Genomic DNA, 21,158 nt, shown 5'->3' with positions numbered 1-21,158 from the left:
TCTTTCTTCTGTAGTAAGTATTTTTGCCATGCCAGTTTTAGCTCCACTTTTTCTTTATAAGCTTAGGACTTCGCTGCCATACTTAGGTCAACAAAATACCAGCCCAGCCTGGAGTAAAGATGAGCTAATGCTTGCATCTGAGAAATTTAAGAGCACATCCCTTGTGGCACCTGACACACCTACATGTTTATCACATTCATTCATATTTCTTAAAGGTGCAAAAAAATCAGCTATATGGCTGTGAACACATAAAGCCAGAAGGCTAAATTATATTTCTAAATGACAGGAAAAAAGTGAACATCACTTCCAACAGTACCTTAAAATACCCTGTTTGTTGGTTTTGGGTTCTTTTCCTTCAATTTTGAAGTATCTTCAATAATCTAATCTACCTCTTTTGTCACAGTAACTTTCCCTGTTCATGTTGTCAAATGTGTTGTCTGGAAGCAACATCCCTGGTGTCTCTGTGGCTCTTCGGGACTTCTCTAGTCTAACGCGTAATTGCTCTGCAGAGACAGAGCAAGAGCTATTCTGAAATAAAACCCAACACAAGAAATACAAGAGCGGCAGCACTGTGCTGTGAGAAACTTGCAGGAGGGTGCAAGAAGAGGGCAAATGTACCAGTGTACTTTGCAGGAGGTCCAAGGCTCAGGGACTTGTTGAGCAACAGGTAGTTATTTTTCATATGATGATTTGTGTGATCTTACTCTGAGCTCCTTTTGGACTTCTGCCCTGCACAGCAGGTGGGGATGGACCTTGCTGGACCAGAAACGTGGGTGCAGTGGTTTCACATGAGGCCTTTCCAGCTGTGCTGGGTGATGCTACATCTCCCCTTTATCTGGTATCTACCACAGCTAGAGCCTCACCCGTGAGGTTTACATAACGGCAACTAAATCATCACTCCCTGTGTCCTTTTGCTGCCTGGTGTGACAGTCCTTTACATTGTCCTGCCCAGGAGGGATTGTTTGGATCTATTTACCTGCTCTACAACATCCTTTTTGTGATAAGGCACCAGAAGTAAACGCATACTTCCAGAGGTGGTAGGCATCAAAACTGGCAAAGAAATCTTTAGATTTCTGGTTTTTCTATTCCTTTCTTAATATTCTTAGCATTTTATTTACTTGGTTGATCAGAACTGAGCAGTAAGCTAGTATTTTCACAGGTCTAGCTATTACAGCTATGAGATCCCTTTTCCAGGTGGTCATGCAGTTCAGAGTCTACTGCAGTGTCTGCAAAACAAGACTGTGCTTCCTCTGTGCCCACCACTTGGAATTTGTCACCACTGAGCTTCTCTGCCACTTCACTGCCCAGTCACTCAGTGCCATGAGCTCTTTCTGCAAAGCTTTCTTGGCTGTTTTCTCTGTTTTGAATGACATTGCAAAAAAGTGTTGATGTAGATTTCCTTCCCCTTCCCAGGTCTTTCATGATCATGAGTCTTGCTATTGTGAAAAACAGTGATTTATCCTTATTCTCTATTTCCTAGCTATGGTCTGTGAGATGACCTTTCCTCTTGTCCCTACACATCTGAGGGTGGTATTTAAAGCCTTTGATGACAGACTCTGCCACAGACCTTTTGAAAAAACAAGAAGTCTGTATCAGCAGGCTCTCCCTTGCCCACCGAACAACCTGCTCCTTCAAAGGATTTATATTATGAGTTGCCCCTACAGCATCATGTTTCCCCACTGAGGCCTATATGTTCATGTGTTTGTCTATGAGATTTTCTGCCTTTTTTCCATAATGCTTTGTAGAGCTGTCAGGCTGCCTGGTCTGCAGTTCCACAGATCTCTCTAAAGCCAGGCCCCCCAAGCAAGGGACATTCCATCCAGGACCAGGAGTAGACATTATACACAGTAATGTACTTACCTTAAAAGCCAAAATGATACTTATGAACAGGAGGATAATCACAACCAGACACGTAGGGTTCACAGACATAATCTCTTCCTTGTAGGGAAAATTGGTGGGCTGCATAAGCAAAAAGAAGCAAACCACTGTAAGTTCATCTCACAAGTCATTCAGGAGCCATTCAATTAGTGCACTCTATAATTAACAGTTTACAAAACTTTCTGTGATCTACTAAATAAGGAGCTTGTCACACCAAAAAACAGTTTCAGTGAGTTTGGCTGGGACACACTAGGAAGGCTCAGCTGCCAAATGTTTCCTGAAGGGCTGAGGATTTACTTTTTGCTTTGTATGTGGCATGGGCTGTCTTCTCCTCTCTGCAGACTGGGTTTGTATCTGACACAAACCAGCAAAGGACATCTCTTGGGGAGCTTTGCAGCAGAAAACCTGCCATCATGGGCAATGGCAGGCAAGTCCTGTACTTATTAAGTAATCATTATACTGTCACTGGTTGCCAATGTGGTAGTTCCTTCCAGAAAATCATAGCAGGAAAAGCTGGACACTGCAATCCTTTCACCTAAATATTTGATCAAAAGGCATTTGGTCTATTCTGCTCCATCTTGTTTTGGCTAAATTTGGACTACTTCTCCAGGACACTTGTTAGTGCTGCTGTCTGAGTGCGTGCCCCAAGTAGGCATGGGTCCTGCAGTGGAGCAATGACATGATTTCAAACTGAAATGTGCCCCAGGTCCTTCTCTTATCTCATACATGAAATGGAGGTAACAAAACTAATCTTCCCACTTAGCGTAGGCTCTAGTGATTTACAATTGTGAAATGCTTTAAGATCACTGGCTGAAAAACTGCCTCTGAAGATGTTTTACTGCCTTGTAGTTCTTGTTATTACTTCAAGAAAACACAACCTCTAAAACGCATGTTCCAAATCGCTTTGAAATATTGCAAGGCACAAGTTCCTGTTTCGGTTAGAATAAACTATTGTTCACAAAAGATAGCTTTGCTGCAACAGTAGCTCATTATAACTGAATGCATTAGCTCCTTCCACACACAACTCCCGTTTCCCTTACAGGTCTAATTACTTAACCAGGCCAGCTCTGCATCCTTGTCAGGACAATTAACTAGACCAAGCTATAACTGTATTCTTGGCGATGATGATGTAAATACAGAGTAACCCCTTAACACCCCTTATACCAGCACTCAGCCCAGTGAATCAGGAAATCATCTCTTTTTTGTGGACAGCTGTTAGTGAGAATGGCTCTTTATTTAGCGTGTCCATGACCTGTTCAGAGTGGTTAACATCAACAGCAGCTGTAACCGTTTGCAGATAATGTTATATAAGCACATTTTCCGCTTCTTGACAGCAATGTTTCTGTTCCTGTACTGAATTTCATGGCTGGAGTTTTTATCATGTTATCTTTTGTTGAGCTACAGCTTTTATAAGACATTAGCTTGGTATAATTCAGTAAGTTGCTCTTCTTTTTTTAATTAATTTTTTTTTTTGACAGAGGGTTATAGCTAAATATAGCGGATGCGGTCACCCAGAGTTGAAGAAAGCAAGAGTATATGCCAAGAAAAGATGAACTGAAAAATAAACACAAACCTTATATGCAGAAAATGTAAGTATTAACGCCACAGCTTGCCCTCCTGCTTGCAGGAGGGAGGCCATGCACGCGGTTAGAAAGTTTAATCAGTTAAGGACAATTACAATGAAACTTCTCCAACATGATTATTTTATACTGACTGACCATTAAAAAACTAGTCGAGCTATTTTGTGAACGTAATAAAAACTCCTAGTGAGGCTGTGGTCCTCCTACACACTGGTTTCTGAGAACCAGTCATCAGTCAAACACTGGATGACTGTTTGCTGGGGCCTTGGCCATAAGCGAAAGGCCTGTTTCCAGATGTCAGCTCAACTGGAATTTGCATGGGGCCGAGAAGAGGGCAGGAAAATGACCAAGAAAGTTCCTGCTACCTTGAAGAGAAGGAACATATGCTGGAGCCATGAGCTGTAAGCCAGGAGCACCATGTGCTGTAGAGCAGCGCCTGGCCTTCCTTACAGCAGCAGCGCTCCAGGTGAAAGCACAATAATTTAGCACCAGAATCACAAGCCAGGAGAGCACATGAGGAACAAATGCTGAGGTTTGTCCCCTTCAGGCTCTGCTCTCTGCGACTCTGTCCTGAAGTGACGCAAAGTTTAAGCAAGCCCCAGCAAGGCAGCGGGTGCTGCAGCCATGCAGCGGTCACCCCCACCACAGGTGTCCGGGAGTTCTGGGTGCAGGCTGGAAAACTGAAGCAGTCCCTCCTGGAGCTTCCTGGATTGCTGTGTGGGAGACCTTGCTTTCACAGCATCAGTGAATAGCCCAAGGGCATCAGGTCAACATGGAAGAAAGTCCCTTTGTTTGCTAACCCGGCTGGTGGCACCTGCCAGCCAGAAGATGCCTAACACTGGCTTGCCCAGGCTGGCCTATGAGCAGTCTGATCTTGACTCACAACCACAGATCCCTTCAGTGCAGTAGGAAAAGTAATTTATAAATCCTATGGCTTTTGTGAAGCAGGAAAGATGGTGGGAAGCATCTTGGCTGGCTCCAGGCTCACCCTTGGGATCCTCCCATAGCAGCAACTGCTCCGAACATAACATTGACTCTCATGGAAAATGAGTACCAACAGTGGTTCAGATGAAACATAGACCCATTGAATTCTGCTGACTCCAGTGATAAGCTTAAACACTGATGTAGGTGTATGAGGTGGGAAGAAAAATTCTGCCTGTGTGCTCAGGGTTTGCTCTTCTGTTGGGAGACCAGTAGTTGAAATCCTGCTGCTTGGAAGGCCCTGGACACCGGCTCAGTGCTGCGACGTCTGGGAAAAGCTCAGTGTCAAATCCTGTGCAAGGTCTGATGGAACTAAGACTGAAATACAGCTGGGAAGGAAAAATCAAGCCCTTCACTGGAAATATAGGAGTGATTTTGCAGCAGGACATGATGAAATTTCCCATACAAACAAGATGTTGTTGTAGTAGTGTGGCACTGGCATGCTAATTTCATAATTAAAGCATCATTTATAACCTTGTCATGGACATGAAGAGGCCAGCATGCATAATATACCTGGTAAACTTTCCATTAAAAAAATTATACATAAAAAAGCTCTATTAGGGACCTAAAAAGAATCTAAAACTTGCATGGAAATCATATTTCTACTGCATCAATATTGTAGAAATGCACAAGAAGGAAAGTTCAAGGCTGAAGCACTTTGTCATTCCCTCAGCCTGCTTGCATAATGCTTTTCTTCCCTTGGACCACAAAAATCCATTTAAAAAGATGGTACAGATTCTCATTCAGCAGTTACAATCCTCTGAGTATTTGCATCTTACAAACCCTAAAGAAAATGGTAATGTGTCTGCAGAACTTTTAAAGCTCTGCTAGAAGTTAGTAGGACTCCTTTGGAATTATAAAATGGTATTAAGAATGTCAGAAAGGATATTCCTTATTTAAGCTTTAGTTTATAGGAAACATTTCTTTAGATTTAATGTCTTTCACATTCTCTAGATATTTCCCCTAGGATTTAAAAGCATGACTGAAACCACCTGAATTGTTAAACAGTAACACTGGAGGCAGTCCCGTAGAAAAGCTATTTAATATACTCTAAAATTTTCTTTAGATGAACTGTCATAGGCCTGTACTGTAATAAAAACCAAGTTTGCATTACTCGGTTGCAGATTCACCTGTTCTGCACCTCTGCTTCAATTCATTTCAAATACTGTTATCAGTTGACAGAAGGTGAAGTGTTTAATTTAGAGACTTTAGAAAGCCCATATATCAAAGATCTAGTGTCGCTAAAGAAATGTGCTTTAAGTCAAACTGCTTTAGATCATTACTGCTGCAGGAAGCAAAATCATTTTTGATTTACACAATCTGGATTTACCATGTGTGAAGGTTTTTGTTTTTCTAGTGACAGTGATAATGACCAAGATGTCCAACATAACCCTCAGAAAGTTTCACCACATCATCGCCACACATTTCAAACGTGAGGTTTATAAGTTTATAACATCTACTTATTTTACATGACTCTTCATGCTGAGATGCTTTTGCAATTTATGGGAATTAGGTGGCACACCTGTGTTCAATTGGATATTAAAAGGCAACAAAAAGTTTCCAAAGACAGTTGTGCCTCTGAAATCAGCAGCCAGTATAGGCTGACATTACCACATACCCTGTGAACACAATGTTCTGTATTTTACAATTGCAACATTTGCAGCTAGGGCTCTGCCTCACCTACTGATAGGTACTTATTTATCATCTTGCTAAAAGTACATGGAGGGTTTGAAAGCAGCTTGTAACTCATCACTGACAGACTGAAATCTAGGAGATGTGCACCAAAGTGAATAGATAACATAATCCCAAACACTAACATAGGGAAGTAGAAACTGTTAAACACATGGGGTTTTCACCTTTGAGCAAGAAAGAAATGTTCTTCTAAGACTGCCAAATATATTCCATCACATAATGCATACCTTCTTCCAGATATTCAATAATAGATTTGAAAAACTGTCAGGATTTTTCATTTCCCTTATGGAGCTGTGCTCCCTAAAATACCATGCACCAAATTCAAAGCAGTTTTAGAGGAACAAAAACTATATGAATGCCAGGAAGAAATACAACCCTTGTTTTCTGCCTGCCTTGGCAGACCTCTGCAAAGGGGGTGAGGCCAAGCTGACTCTAGGGCTTATTTATAAATCATCAGGAAGGATCACACCCAGCTGGCATGACTCAGGTCTCACCTATGGGTACAAAGGTATTGACTGCAATCTTGTTCTAAACATGGTGTTTCAGATGCCAAACTTATCTACCATAAGCATTATTAAAAGGTAGGGAAACAAGTTCATGGGTACAAGCCTGTTCATTTAACAATGTTTGAGTGCTAGGACTACAATGACAGCATTACTGCTAAAAGTTTGAAAAGCTTGGTTTTAGCTTCATCTCATTGTGTGTGTGAGTATCCGATACTGGTGAATTTGATCTTCTCTCCCTTTTGCTTTTCCCCCTCAGACACAGTGTATTTCTTCTGAACCAAACACAACAACCTTCTGCCAACTGATGTGGCCCTTCCAGGTAAGAGTATGAGGGGTTCCTGCTGAGCTGCTTGTGCTTGGGACCACAGCCAAGACACAGGAGGCATAAACAGCTTCAAAGCAGCTGCAGAACAGCTTCAAAACTTTGTTAACAGGTGACATTAACTGTACAAAATTCATTACAGCTCTTGTTAGTTTTTGCCAATCACTAATCTCCACTGTGAATGGTAAAATAGAAACTTCTTGTTTCTAAATGAACTTAATTTGGACTAGGTTTTAGCTACTCACTGTGCCTCACATCTAATTTAAACAGCCTTTTAATGCCTCATTATTCTGCATACGAAAACTCTAATGGCACCACCTCTTGGTCACCTTTCTCAGTAAAGGAAGCAGGAAAAGCTGACTGTCTCTCATCATACTTCAATGTATCCAGATTTTATAAAGTTTTTTGAGGAACTTTTCTAAATGTTCGCTAACTTTTAAGCATTGTTTTGTAAACAGACACCATAAACAGACAGATGAAACCTATGTCACCAAGTGAGAAAGGAAGTCTCCTCTCTATTACTATTAATTGCTGGTTTTTATCTGTCCACAAATACTATGAATGGTTTCTGGAAAAAGCAAAAAAAAAAAAAAATCTGGGTACTCTTGTTTTGACACTCAGTTCCCTAGACTACTTACAGGGTCACTGCATCCCAGGTACAGTTGCCATAGCATGCTCATCCGTATTCCTCGTGTTTTCACATTTCTTTGCTTTTAGCAGTGTAGCACCCATTAGTGACTGAACTCGGGCTCTCAGTCACTCTAACTCACTGATTAATGGCTCTGCCCATACTCTTATTTACTTTGTCATTAATCTCTGTGTCAGCCATGGGTTATATTAGAAGTGATTTTGCTGGGAAAAGTCACAAGTACAGCCTCTGTGAAATGCCAATGTGCTCACTTTGGGCAATGTAGGGATAGGGTCTTTCAGAGGATGACACAGAACAATTAGATTAGGCTCCTGCTTGCAATCTCCAGCTAGAGAATTCGATTGCTCTAGACAATGAGCCTGGGGAAGCTCTCCCAAGGCTGACGTTAGCCTTTGTGAACTGCCTGTTTGGTATCAACTTTATTAATGGAAGTCAGGAAGAGCATGAAACCTACTGCCGATTCCTGGAGACCTTCCTCTACCCAAAACAGAAACTCTTTGGCAGATGGTCAGCTTGACCATAACCCATTGCAGTCTGCCAGCTAAACTTTCCTAATCCATCTGATACATCCTTTATCGATCTAGTGTTTTATTGTTGCTTTGAACATCATGCTGCAATGTCAAATGTCTTATGGAAGTCTATTATGCCCCTGCCCATCTTTATTGACAAAGACAGTAATCCTGTCAGTGAAAGAAAATGAGTTTGCCTGCAGGACTGATTTTCCATGAAACCATGTTGGCAACCATTAATCATATTCCTCCAGTCTAATCCTCTACCAATTGACTTTCCTCTCAGCCCTCCTGTTTACTATTCTGCTTGGTAGCAATGTCAGGCTAATCAGCCTATAATTATCCTGGAAATCCCCCTTGCCCTTTTGAGCACTGACAGTTTAGTGCTCCTGAAGTCTTGCGGCACTTCATTACCAGTCCAGAAAATGATTTACAACAGCGAGACAGAGATCTGTGCAACCAGAGATTTTAATGCTCCAGAGCAGCAATGTGGCTCACGCTGTGCTCTGCTGAACTGTTCCAAATACCTTCCAAGCCTGCTACAGAAGGGCCTATTATTTCTTCTATCTGCAGGAACAACAGTGATGTTTAGCAGACGAATCAGATGCTTTTTGCCCTTCTAGTAAGCCAGCTTTAGATGTAGCACTAGGTTTTCAGCAGAAGAGCAGGGGCTTTTTGGTGTGTAGCTCCCAGCCTGCTCCTGCACCCCTCATGTTCTCCCACAGTGACCAAGACTGAGTAAAACCTGGTTACAACTCCTGCTCTGAAGAGGGGAGAATTCCTGCAGCCAAATACATGCTTGTGCTGCCACAGGAGCAGGGCTGGCACTGATGCAGAAGAAAGGAACTGCAGGCAAATGATGGGCTGAAGGGCTCCAGCCAGTGGCAGTGCCAGCTTCAAGCACTTGACAAGATGCCATAATTTGCTCTTTTCCACTCATATCTCTGAGAACCTTTTGAATTATTCCTCTGCTGCTCTTCCAGTGTACCAGCAGCTGTGAATGCAGGTGAGTGTTGGTGAAGCATAACAGGCTTCTGACACATCCCAGCTCCCTCTGGCTTGACACATTGCCTCTTCTAGCAGATCTGTGTGGCTACTTATCTGCTTGCTGTTTCTTATTATCTATTATTCATAGAATCACAGAACTATTTAGGCTGGAAAGACCTTTAAGATCATTGAATCCAACCGCTAACCTAGTACTGCCAAGTCCACCACTAAACCATGTTCTTAAGTGCGTGCCACATCTACACGTCTTTTAAATACCTCCAGGGATGGTGACTCCACCACTTCCTTGTGCAGCCTGTTCCAGTGTTTGAAAACCCTTCCAGTGAAGAAATTTTTCCCAGTACCAAACCTAAACCTCCCACGGCACAACTTGATGCCATTTCCTCTTTTCCTGTCACTTGTTACTTGGGAAAAGAGACCAACACTCACCTCACTACAAGCTCCTTTCAGGCAGTTGTAGAGAGCAATAAGGTCCCTCCTAGGCCTCCTTTTCTCAGGCTAAACAACCCCAGTTCCCTCAGCCATTCCTCATAACACTTGTGCTCTTGACCCACCACCAGCTTTTGTTGCCCTTCTCTGGACCCGCTCCAGCACCTCAATGTCTCTTGTGGTGAGGAGCCCAGATGCAGCCTCACCAGTGCCAAGTACAGGCTGACAATCACTTCCCTGGCCCTGCTGCCACACTATTGCTGATAACAGGCCAGGAAGCCTTTGGCCTTCTTGGCCACCTGGGCACACTGATGGCTTATGTTCAGCTCTGTCAATCAGCACCCCCAGGTACTTTTCCACTGAGCAGCTTTCCAGCCACTCTTCCCCAAGCCTGTAGCATTGCATGGGGTTGTTGTGGCCCAAGTGCAGGACCCAGCACTTTGCCTTGTTGAACCTCATACAATTGGCCACAGCCCATCCATGCAGCCTGTCCAGACACCTCTGCAAAGTATTCCTACCCTCAAGCCCACTCCCACGCAGCTTTGTGTCAGCTGCAAACTTACTGAGCATGCAACCGATCTCCTTGTCCAGGTCATTGATAAAGATACTAATAGGACTGGCCCCAGTACTGAGCCCTGGGGAACACCTGTGGAACACCTTTTATACTGCCCTAACTATTTTTCCACCCACATAACAAAGTTCACAGCCAAGATAATCTATATTCAGGTTTTCAAGGCAGATTTTCAGAGACAGCTGCAGTGTTGGCTTCTCAAGAGATCTCCTGCTCCACCTGAACCCTGCTGGACATGGCATGTAATCCTGTGATGAGACAGAGGGTCACGGGCTCTTGTCTTTACTTTAGGTGATTATAATCATACCCTGTAAGTCTACACAACGGCTATGGACGTTTGGCCAAAGCAGACCACAGCAATAAGGGAGCCTCTGGTTGTCCCTAAGACAGGATCCAAACGTATTTTTTAGCAAAACCAAACCTACATTGAATTGAACTCCTGCCTAATGAAATCTGCATTAAAGCCACAAAATGAATTAAAAGGAGCAAGAAAACATCCTTGAAATAGTACCAAAAATAAGCTATGTATAGGAACACAATAACTCTAAATCCAAAAGCAATTATTTATTATCTATATCTCGCAATATGAGTCTCATTCTAAATGAAGTGGTGTTGAGAGCTTCCACGATATTGCAGAACTCCAGAGGTCTGCCCAAATATTGTAATAAGCTAGTAATGTAACCTTGCAAGGGCTCTTGAACACACAACAGCAAGGGCTGAGAGGACTTTCAAGGACTGCATAGTAAGTCAACAGCAAATCGTGGGCTAGAAATAGAGGACAAACAGTGCACGTTGCACATTTCTCCCCCCTTCCCCCCACCTTAAAGGCTTGTGAACATCGAGTGATTTACCAGCTGGTGGAGGTAGTCCTGAATTGTGCTGGGATAGACGAGTACACTGATGGCAACCAACGTGTTGAGAGCAAAGTCAAAGATCTGGTAACAGAAGAAAGGGATGATCCAAGCTGCATGTTGCTAAAAAGGAAATAAAAACAGCCACAAGTTAAAATAGAAGGATATTATGTCTTTCTGCACTAAACTGTAAGGAATATTTGACACAATGCAGTGTTAGATCAGCTAAAAGAAATAGGGTATTCAGCCAAAAAGGTTGGCCAATCCAGTTTGGCTGCTGAACTGCAGTAATATGTGTGGTGTAAGCCCACAACTCATTATACTAGGATATTTAGAAACCACATGATACTTTTCTCTCCTAATCAATAGGAATAATACTGAGACAAAGCACAGGCTTGGCAGGTGAATGGGGAAAATCATCCCTCAACTTTGGTAGGTACAAGATTCAGTTCTCTGAATTCCCAGTTTGCCCAGAGCTTACTGATATTTGAAACTGCAGCCACTCAACACAACTGGGCACTCTTCCTGCCTGCAGCAGAGGGCCCTGGGATACCCTCAATCTAATCAATCAGTTCTGCTGCCTCTTTGACTTTTTTTTCCCCTCTCAGTTTTGAGCTAAACAACTAAGCAAGACATCATTAGAAAGCAATTTTCTTAATTTTGTTTCTACAGGGTTTTACATTTCACTTGATTCAGGTCTTCATCAAATATAATGAATTACCTTATATGCGCCATATGTAGCCATTGCACAGATCAGAATCATAAGAAGAGAAATTGCTGTGGCAATGCACATATCTGGAAGAGAAACACATCAAAATGATTGCAGATAAATTCAGAGCTTGGTTCAGTTATTTTGCCCTCTACCTGATGCAGAGCATCATAAAGAGCAGGGTTGAAAGCGGGTGGAGATGGGAGTCAGGTGCATATTAAGCCATTGCTGGAGGAAATCTGTGGCTCTTATGAGAAGCACAGACAGTGATTACACTGTGCAAGACTCTGCAGCCTCTCTGAGGTTGTGGAGATGCCATGAATGGTTTGTTTTTTCTGAAGATTTAAAAAAAAAAAATCAGCAGCAGTCTTGACAAGAAAACTATTTTGCTGGTGATGACGACATCTGTAGTCAGAAAGTGTCCGCTTTCCCATGCTACAGATTGGTTTTGTACTAGTAGCTGCTGTGTATCTTTGCTTGCATATTTCTAAGAACTCTGGAAAAGGTAGAGGCAGAGGTAGAGCAGAAATAACATCTTGGAAATTTCTATTTCAACCAAGAATACTACAGAGATATACAGTTTATTAATGAAGATGTGTAACTGTCAGGAAAGGTGAAGTAGTAGAGGAAGGAAAAGATTCTTTAAGGTTTTGGCTGGAGTAATTACAGGACTCTATTTTTTTCTTCTATTGCTGCTCAGCTTTCACTGAACTTTTCATTAGATACAGGAAGTTCCTAAGCCACAAATTGCTGGAAGGAGATGCTGGGGGAAAAAATAATGTATGTTTTATCTTTTCATATATCATTGATATCATTATTACAGGCCATAGCCAGAATACTGAAAGTATATTTCTGAGTCCAACCTTATAGTGAGCTTAAGAACGCAACTGAACATTGCAACTACTTTTCTGAGGCTAAACCAGTGCACAAAGAGGAGAGAGGATTTGAGGTACAGAGGACATCACTTTGGAGATCCCACCTCTCCTGGTACCTGTGAGGAACATGCTGTTCACACTGTTGCCACCAGGTGCGTTTAAACTACCTGCCTTGTGAGACCTGTGGTGGATTTGAGACGCACAAATACATGACAATGTTCAGGCTGTTCACTACCCATCACTGCCTGACTTTGGAGGCATTCAAAGTGTGAAGATACCTCCATTTGATCACAGAGTTGACACAACATCCAATCCAGCACATGATGAGGAGCATCCCACAGCATGGGACAGTCCTTCCACCTCTCTGGCTACATCAAAATGAGGTTCTGAGCAGGTGCCCTGAAACCTTCATCAAAGTTCCATCGAATGTCCAGATCTGGTAGCTGTGGACCTACCAGGCAGCAGTGCAGGTTCACCAGCTTATGGCTGAAGAGGAGGGTTAGACCCTAAGTCCTGTCTGTCATTTTTTCCAGCCTACCAGTACAATTATGCATGTAGAAAAGTAAAGGAGCTAGACTTTGATCCCCCTCTGCCTGAGGTTACACAAACCTTGCTCTGTCTTACAGCTTCTACCAGCACTAAACCAGATTTCTGCTGGCCCTTGATGAAGGGAGGATCCTGAGACTTGTGAAGCTGGCAGAAAAATGAGCAGGAAGAGACTGTTGGCTGGCAAGGGCATCATCCAGCATAACATGTATGTTAGGCTACAGGCTCCTCGTGAACCATGCCTACCAATAGCAGGATCAAGAAACAAGGTACCTAGGTCTCCTCTTTTCCAAGACACTTCCTGTGTCTGGGTTTCAGGCCTCTTGCTCTCTCTCTCTTGCCCCTAGATTTTGTCCTTGTATAGGGACTCAAATGAAACAGAAGAAGCCCTATTGTGCGCTACTTCCTAATTTAATGGATGGGGCCCCTTTCTTGGGCTCCTGGAGGAGCACATTTAAATCACTGTAGTCTGATGAGGGCCTGAAGTCCAGATGACCTTATTTGCTTGAATGTTTGTCTTATGGTCAAAAGTAGCAGGTCTCACCCAGGAGAGGCATCAGCACTCAGTGCTGAGGTTAGCTACACCCCTGCACCCAGTTTCCTACCTGGTGGCTTTATGCAGCTTGGCTTGTGGGTGCTTGGAAAGGCCATTAAGAGGCAGCTGGGCTCCCTGCTCGTAATTCAGGAGGGGATAGCATCTCAGTGTATCCCAAAATGCTCTTCATCCCAAATTGCTCTTCACTGACACTTCCTTCTCCTCTTTGACTGCGTAGAGAATCTAGACAATCCAGCACAGGCATCTGAACTGCATTGCCATAACCAGTCTCCATCTTTTTAGGAGCTGTAAGGATGTGCTGTGCTTGTTAGAGGTGATCTAAATTCTGCCCTCAAGAGGAAAAAGCACCCACAAAAGAAACCTGTATCAATTAAAAGTACTGAAGCCTCTTCACATAACTGTGTGGTCTTTTACTCTGGTTACCCACATACATCCTGTGAAATCAAAACGATTTTGAATAGACCAAGTACAATTGCGGTAACGAAAGAAAAGGAGAGAAGTGGAAATAGCTGCTTGTAGCCACCAACCTCAACTGAACCACCTGTAAAAGAGGCTCTTTGGATCAATATTGTCATTCTAACCACCAGTTTGAAGGCACTGCTCATGTATTTATTCTGTCCCTTCTTAATCCCAGCCACCTACTCACTGTACCCAAGCTGCTGTCATTGTCATTTGCAGCAGATGCAGCAGTCACAGACCTCACCCTGCTTGTGACCACAGCAGTACTGCTTCAGAGCCAGCACCTAGCAAACTGCAGTAAACTTGACATTGAGGCTCTGGTCTGACATATTCATGTTCTCCATCCCCACTGTCCCTCTAGCTGTGCTCTGCTGTGCCAAATCCTAGTTGGCTTAAGCTGGTTCTTTCTCATTTAAGGCTTCATTGGGTTTTTGATTTGTGTCAGCTTCAGTTGATCAGAACAAAACTAGATACATAGCACATTAATTGAGAAGCTAACAGAGGTGTGTGATTTCTAGCCATGCTGTACTGTCTGTTGCACTTACGGCTAGAAGGGCTGTACTTGGACCACTGCAATGGTTATACAGCCTCTTGTCCTAGACAGTTTTTGAGTTTTCTGCTTGGATTTAAAGAAAACATTTGGGGTGGGTTTTTTCCTTTTATACCTTGCAGTGAGATCCTTCCTACCACATTGGGGCTGGGCAGAGCTGCTGCCATGGGGTGCTTTTGTGCACAGCAAGCTCTGCAACTGGAGCTCCCTCAAACCCATCTCACAAGCATTTCCTTGCCTTACGCTTTCCTTGTCTAGAGATGGCTGGTGGTGGGTGCTGTGGGGACAGAGAGGAGCAGCCAGCGAGGCCAGTCCCTGAGCCAGGACCTGTGTGGAGTGATGGAGACCTCGAATCCTCCAGCTCGTCAACTGCCCTAGCCCTGGAGTTAATCACTGGCTCACAGCTCCAACAGCAGGGGCTAGAAAGCTGCTGATCACCAGCCTACAATCCTCAGGCAGTCTTGCCCACCTTCCTAGCCTTACTTATCCAGCAGCCTGGCCTCCTTACTGCCAGCTAAGGAATACTGCCTCATTCTCCTCCAGACTGCTTGTGCAAGCTCAGTCCTGCTGCTGCCAGCCACCCTGCAGCCTCCTGGGTCACAACCTGTGTGGCGGTGGCATTTTCTCTCCAGCAAAGGAAGGAGGCCAATGAGAAGGAAAGGGTTTGCTGCACCTTTGAACCCAGCTTGTTTACTCCAGGGGATACAGCTAGAGAGGAAGATGCAGCCCTGAACATGTTACACTGGAGCATGGAATTAGTTTTTTTCCCCTCCCTGTGTGTGTGACATAGGGCTCATGCTACCTGGGTAGTGGTGATGGATTGGGGCAGGAAGGGTACCTCCTCTACCACTTCCATTTAACCCCCAGCACAAGTCCAGGCCTCCTGTTTGTAGGTTCCTTATTAAATTTATCTGCTTTGATTAATCTTTTTAAGCCCTGGATGCATGTCACATGCAGCAGAGAGACCATCACATTACCTTGCCCTGCAACCTCTGCTTGTCTTACCTGCCTGGGCAGGGACACGGGTGGATTTTGGCCTCAGCTGCTGACATCAGTGTCAAAGTTCCCCTCAGTTTCTATAGGGCACACATAGGATAGGGCACACATTGGATTTCAGTCCTTTTCATATGGCTTATGAAGTATCACACACATGTGTGAAACTGTGACGGCAGTAAGTATAACTAAGCAACATTCACTGCTTGTTTGGGCTGTTGGCATGTCAGAATCCAGAGAAGCTGAGCAGGAGGTTCAGGTGAAACCCTCTGAGGAGTTGAAACAATTTATAGGGCTCTTCCATCTCCTGACCAGAGATTACTAGTCTTTTAACAGCAGCAGTATTAACACTGGGCAGCTCAGACATTTCTGTTTCTTCCTAGTCCAGCTTCTAGTTCATAAACTCCCTCAGGCCCTAAGGAAATAATAAAAAGAAAGATGAGACTAAATGGGCTTAGTTGAATATGCAGCACAGGAGGAAACCCAGCGTCTTCCCTGGCTCCTAGATGTACATCTCAGAGAGCCAGCCAAACCACACACACTGGTGTCTTCCAGTACCTCCATCTGCCGTATGGCAGGTCTTGGCAGACTTCTCCCTCCCATCTTGTTTCCTTTTCTAAAGTAGAGGGGAAAAGCTATAACCTACAGGCCTTTTTAAGTGCTGAGGTAAATTCCTTCTCTCCTTATTCAAACAGGCATTTTGGAGCCTCTGGCAACATACTGGGAACCACGCTAAATCCTGAAATTTAGGCTGAGCAGCCATTAGCAGAACTGATGCTGCACTGGCATTTTCAAGCAGTTTACACTACACTGGCTCTGGCTCTATGCATGGCAGGAGTTTTTCCCACTGCTGAAACAGAAAATTGACTGTTCTCCATAAACCATGCCTGAGAACAGCCAGAAATAAATATGAATACAAATACTGGGGGAATCCTGGTTTCTTGGAAGTCAAGAGAAATCTGTCATAAACTTCAAGTTAGCTGTAATTCCACTACTGTGACTCAGCTGATAAGTTTATTTCCAGATCATATTTTCAGCTCTGTTATGAAGCAGGAGGGAGGGAAAGGGAGAGACAATTTCACAGGCGATTGTAATTATTTTTTTGCTTGCTATTGATAGGAGCATCAAAATTAGTAATAATGGTTACTAATATTTCCATCATTATTTTTTGTCAACACAAGTACCTATAGATAACAACTTTGGGACCTTCATTATCATAAAAATAGATGTATCTTCCTGTATTTCATACGCATGGTTTCATATCTAAGAATTTCAGCACATGCAGCTAACCTGGGAAACTCTTGGAAAAAAGACAAAAGTAGGACAGTGGAAGTTTGTCCGTTTTTTATCAGAAAGCATTTCTGCAGATTTGAACAAATATAGTTATACTTGAAAAAGAACAAAATTATCTCCTGCCAGCTATTTCCAGTAACTATAAAAGCCAGTCGCTTGATTCAGCTGCTTTTACTCAGTAAGGCATTAAAACGGGGGGGGGGGGGGGGGGGGGGGGGGCAAAAAATAAAAGGAGACATTAATTCAAATGTTCATTCATAATTTAACCGCCTGTGGAATGTTCTCTTTACCAAATAGAAATGAGGTCACTTGGCCCACAAGCCATCCTTTTACAGTCTTGCAGGGTTCACTTCAGAAGCCTCGATAAAAAATAATATAGAAAATAAAATTTTCAAGTGTAGCTGGAAATCCCCAACGTACTTGATCTGACAGCTATTGCATTACAAAACAGAATTACAATTTTAAAGCCTTGGGCACTGGCAGGCCTCTGATGTCGGCTATATAAAACCACACTGACAGACAGTCATTACCAAGGTTAATCTCTGAGAATTAGGACAAGGCAGTCAGTTTTAATATGTCAGAATCAGCTAGGAGCCCATCTGTATCTGCTATGGTCCTTACTTTCTTAAATCCAGTTATATAAAAAGATTTTTAGTTGGAAATTGTAGGTGGTTTTTCAATGAAGACACAATAAAGTAGCAACTGCCCTCTAATAAATTGAATTAGACATATCTGCAATAAAGACCTTGTGGAAATAAGCATCCCTTAACTAATACCCAGCAGCTCTGACCCACTATGGGTGCAATTATTTTTCTCATGTGTGGGGCCATTCCTTTTCTTACTGATATTCTTACTGAAGGACTTAGAGCCTTTTGCTGTGGATGGGTGTGATTCTGAGCAGGAAGACACCAGTGTAATTAGCAGGAGACCTTGTTTCATATTACTGTGAGAAATGTTGAATGTAACAATCTTGAGAGCAGAAATGAAAATATCAAAATCACATTGAAGGAGAACTTTTCTGGATACAAATTAAATGGTTAAAGCAAATCAACAGACCAAACATCAGCAAATAATCTGAAACAGTCATGGAAGAAAAAGACATTTGCAATGGATAGGAAGTTTTTTCAGGAGACATAAATGGCCTACTTCACTCTGCCCTGAAACTATAATGAAGATTTTCTATTATGGCCTTCGATGAGAGAAGGAATTCATCCTGTGTTATTTCTAATATGCTTATGACCATGCAGTTAATATTTGTACTTCCATCTATTACAACAGGCTTGTGCAAGTCTGCCATGTGTACATGGGAGGTGTGTAAATATGTACAACATGAATGAACATATTTAGCCAGTTACATAAGAAGCACTATGGGTTCTTACGCCTGTGCAGGCACTACAGGACACAGTTCTGGGATGTGCAGAGACTCCATATCATGCTGTGTCTAGCAAAAGTCCCCTGGGGCTTTTTGCATCATGCTCAGGGATAACATCTCCATGTCAAGGGTTGGCCTCTGCCAAGCCAGGAGCACATGGATTACTAATAGGTAGCAGACAAGGTTACTAGTAGGTAATGAGTTTGAACTCTGCCATGAATACACCTTTCACAATGAAAATATCTTTAAGATAACAAGGTGAAGCAATAATTAAAGGACAGTAACTACTGAAATGATAGGACAGTTGCATAAAACTGAAGCAATGAGTGCTAGTATTCAGGCAATTCATACTTACTGGCATCATCCATAAATTCAAATTCACCCCCTAATTCAGCACTGGTTAGATGGTACTGGTCAGGATCAGTCAGGGCACTCAGCAGAATCAGCAATACCACTGAATTGATAATCTACAGAGAGGAAAAAGGGAAAAGGGTCAAGTTGTGCAAGTTATAAATGAAAAACCCCTGGGCAACATATACCCACCGCAGTCCATGCCAACCACAGTAAATGCCATTTTCAAACTGTACAACTGTAGTATCTAACTAACGCTGCAATTACTTTTTCTGGGTTTGTGTAAACAGGACCTATTTATTCCCCGAGCCATGGCAGGAAAATGAAACAAAATGTGGACTATCCCTTTTGGTTCCTATTTTCCCCACAGCATCATAAAAGATGCTGCTGCTCTTTCAGATTATAAACATGTTAACGCATCCACTTCAGTCTGTTCTGTTGCAAAAACTAAAATAAATCAAAACAAATCATTTTGAGATTATTACAAATGAGTGCTGCAGTCAAGGATTATTAGCATGGCAGAGCTGTAATTGGGGACAAACCTTGTGAAAGATCAGAGAAGATCAGAGAAGACCTGATTTGATGGAAGAGGCTATATTTTAAGAGGCCATGAGTGATGAGCTGATTCACATGAGCTGCTAAGTGAGGAGGCCTTGTGGAGACAGAAGTAGGTGGCAATGTGAGCCCTATGTCTGATGCACATGTTCTTGTGTCATACGGCAAAGACAGGCAATCACATATGTTGAGGCCTTGGCTATGAAATGAAATAAGTGAATTAAACACAAGAATATAGTATCAAGTGATTCAGTAGAAGCGGATTGTCAAGTATCAGCTGTGAGAGGAACACAGATGTAGCCAAGAGCTATATTTTAAAACAAATCTGAACAAAATGCTCATATCGCTTTAAGCAAAGAGGGCTAATTGCAGAAAAGAAGATTGCTCAGTGTGAAATAACACAGCCTGGCTGAAAGATTATTCTACAGAACTAGGAAGATAACTGATGAACAGAAAAACAGAGAGAAGAAAGCTGATAATAGAATCATAGAACAGTTAAGATTGGAAAGGACCCTAAGATCATCTAGTTCCAACCCCACTGACATGGGCAGGGACACCTCAAACTAAACCATGTCACACAAGGCTCTGTCCAACTTGGCTCCGAACACTGCCAGGGATGGAGCATTCACAACTTCCACGGGCAACCCATTGCAGTGCTTCACCACCCTCACAGTAAAGCGCTTCTTCCCTGTATCTAACCTGAACTTCCCCTGCTTCAGTTTGAACCCATTACCCCTTGTCCTATCACTACAGTCCCTGATGAAGTCTCTCTCTGGCATAATAGAGTATGTTGGGAAAGATGGATTTTCATTACTTTGGTTCTCACAGATTACTAACAGCAACAGAAAGGTGAAGGAACACAGGCTATTATATGACATAACAGGGTAGAGAATTTCATAAAGATAAATGCTTTTTGATAGACAAATTCCATCAGGTTTACCTGGCCCCAGATCTGTTAGTAACTGTCATTGAAAAACTGTTGAGAATAGACTGAGTTCACAAGATGGGGAATGAGCAAGCACAGTTTATTAGTTTCAATGCAGGAAGGCCATGTAAAAGAATTTCTAGCTAGATTATGACAATTAAGCATAAAATAAGACGAAGAACAGACAATCAAGTAGTATCCCCATTTTAGTACTTCAAATTTGTATGGTCATAACCAACAGTCACCATGGGCTTGTTCAGGGCAAGCTCTAATTAAATTCATTTTATTTTCCATTTTGGGCAGACTCAGAGGCCTTGTGGATAGGGAAAAACCAGTAGTGATCATCTCTTTGCATCTTAGCAAGCCTTTTGACATTATGAGATTCTCATAAATGAGCTATGAAAACATGGTTTAGTTGAAAGTGCAGGAAGGTGAGTGCACAGCCAGCTGGATAGTTGTAATGAAAGCATAGTTGTCAAGGATTCACAGTCAGCACGGAAGATGTATCTATTAGGGTTTTCCAGCACCATTGAAAAATTTGGTATTTCAAGTCACATGTGACTTGTACCTTTCTTTAATTTGCAGACAATGCCAAACTGTAAGCACTTTAGGAGGTAAAATTGACCAGGTATGGCAGAATTCAGACAGTAGAGCACAATTCAATACCAACAAGCATAGAGCATCACGTTTGTGACAGCTACAGAAGAGAAGAAATAACTGAATAGGTAACAGTTCCTCAGCTATTCCCCAGAAAAAGTCTGGGTATGACAACGAATAAACTGAATGTGACTTTGTGCCATCCCATGAGCTCATCTTTGCAGCTACATGGTGGTGGGCAGTACTGCAGAAACAAAGGTATTTGACACACAACTCATCCTCCCACTTGCCCTCCACAAGGCCTCTGCAGACAGGGTCCAGTTCAAAGTCCTTCAAAATGTTCCAAGAAAAACGCTGGGGAAGATCCTGCACAGAACACAGGGTGATGAGACACCTGGAAAGTG

The 21,158-nt window shown here is 42.8% G+C and overlaps 1 protein-coding gene and 1 long non-coding RNA gene across 2 annotated transcripts in view; one reads left to right on the top strand and one right to left on the bottom strand.

Annotated features, from left to right (window-relative positions):
- Positions 1 to 21,158, bottom strand: part of LAPTM4B (lysosomal protein transmembrane 4 beta) — a 62,477-nt gene that overhangs the window by 27,045 nt on the left and 14,274 nt on the right. Inside the window, exons 2-5 of the mRNA XM_057400516.1 lie at positions 18,682 to 18,793; positions 11,695 to 11,768; positions 10,974 to 11,096; positions 1,861 to 1,959 (exon numbers count right to left, since the gene is read on the bottom strand). Of these exons, the coding sequence (XP_057256499.1) occupies positions 1,861 to 1,959; positions 10,974 to 11,096; positions 11,695 to 11,768; positions 18,682 to 18,793 (408 nt within the window). The remainder of the gene's footprint in view (positions 1 to 1,860; positions 1,960 to 10,973; positions 11,097 to 11,694; positions 11,769 to 18,681; positions 18,794 to 21,158) is intronic.
- LOC130594552 (uncharacterized) lies at positions 527 to 14,042 on the top strand. The gene is made up of 4 exons (XR_008971115.1): positions 527 to 667; positions 3,367 to 3,467; positions 6,894 to 6,956; positions 13,942 to 14,042. It is a non-coding gene; the product is annotated as an uncharacterized LOC130594552 (long non-coding RNA).

The sequence above is a fragment of the Pezoporus wallicus genome, unplaced genomic scaffold (genome assembly GCF_028554395.1).
Source record: "Pezoporus wallicus isolate ANWC-B61680 ecotype Strahan unplaced genomic scaffold, APGP_CSIRO_Pwel_v1 contig_7985, whole genome shotgun sequence".
Taxonomy (NCBI): Eukaryota; Metazoa; Chordata; class Aves; order Psittaciformes; family Psittacidae; genus Pezoporus; species Pezoporus wallicus.
This window is presented reverse-complemented; position numbering and strand designations above follow the sequence as displayed.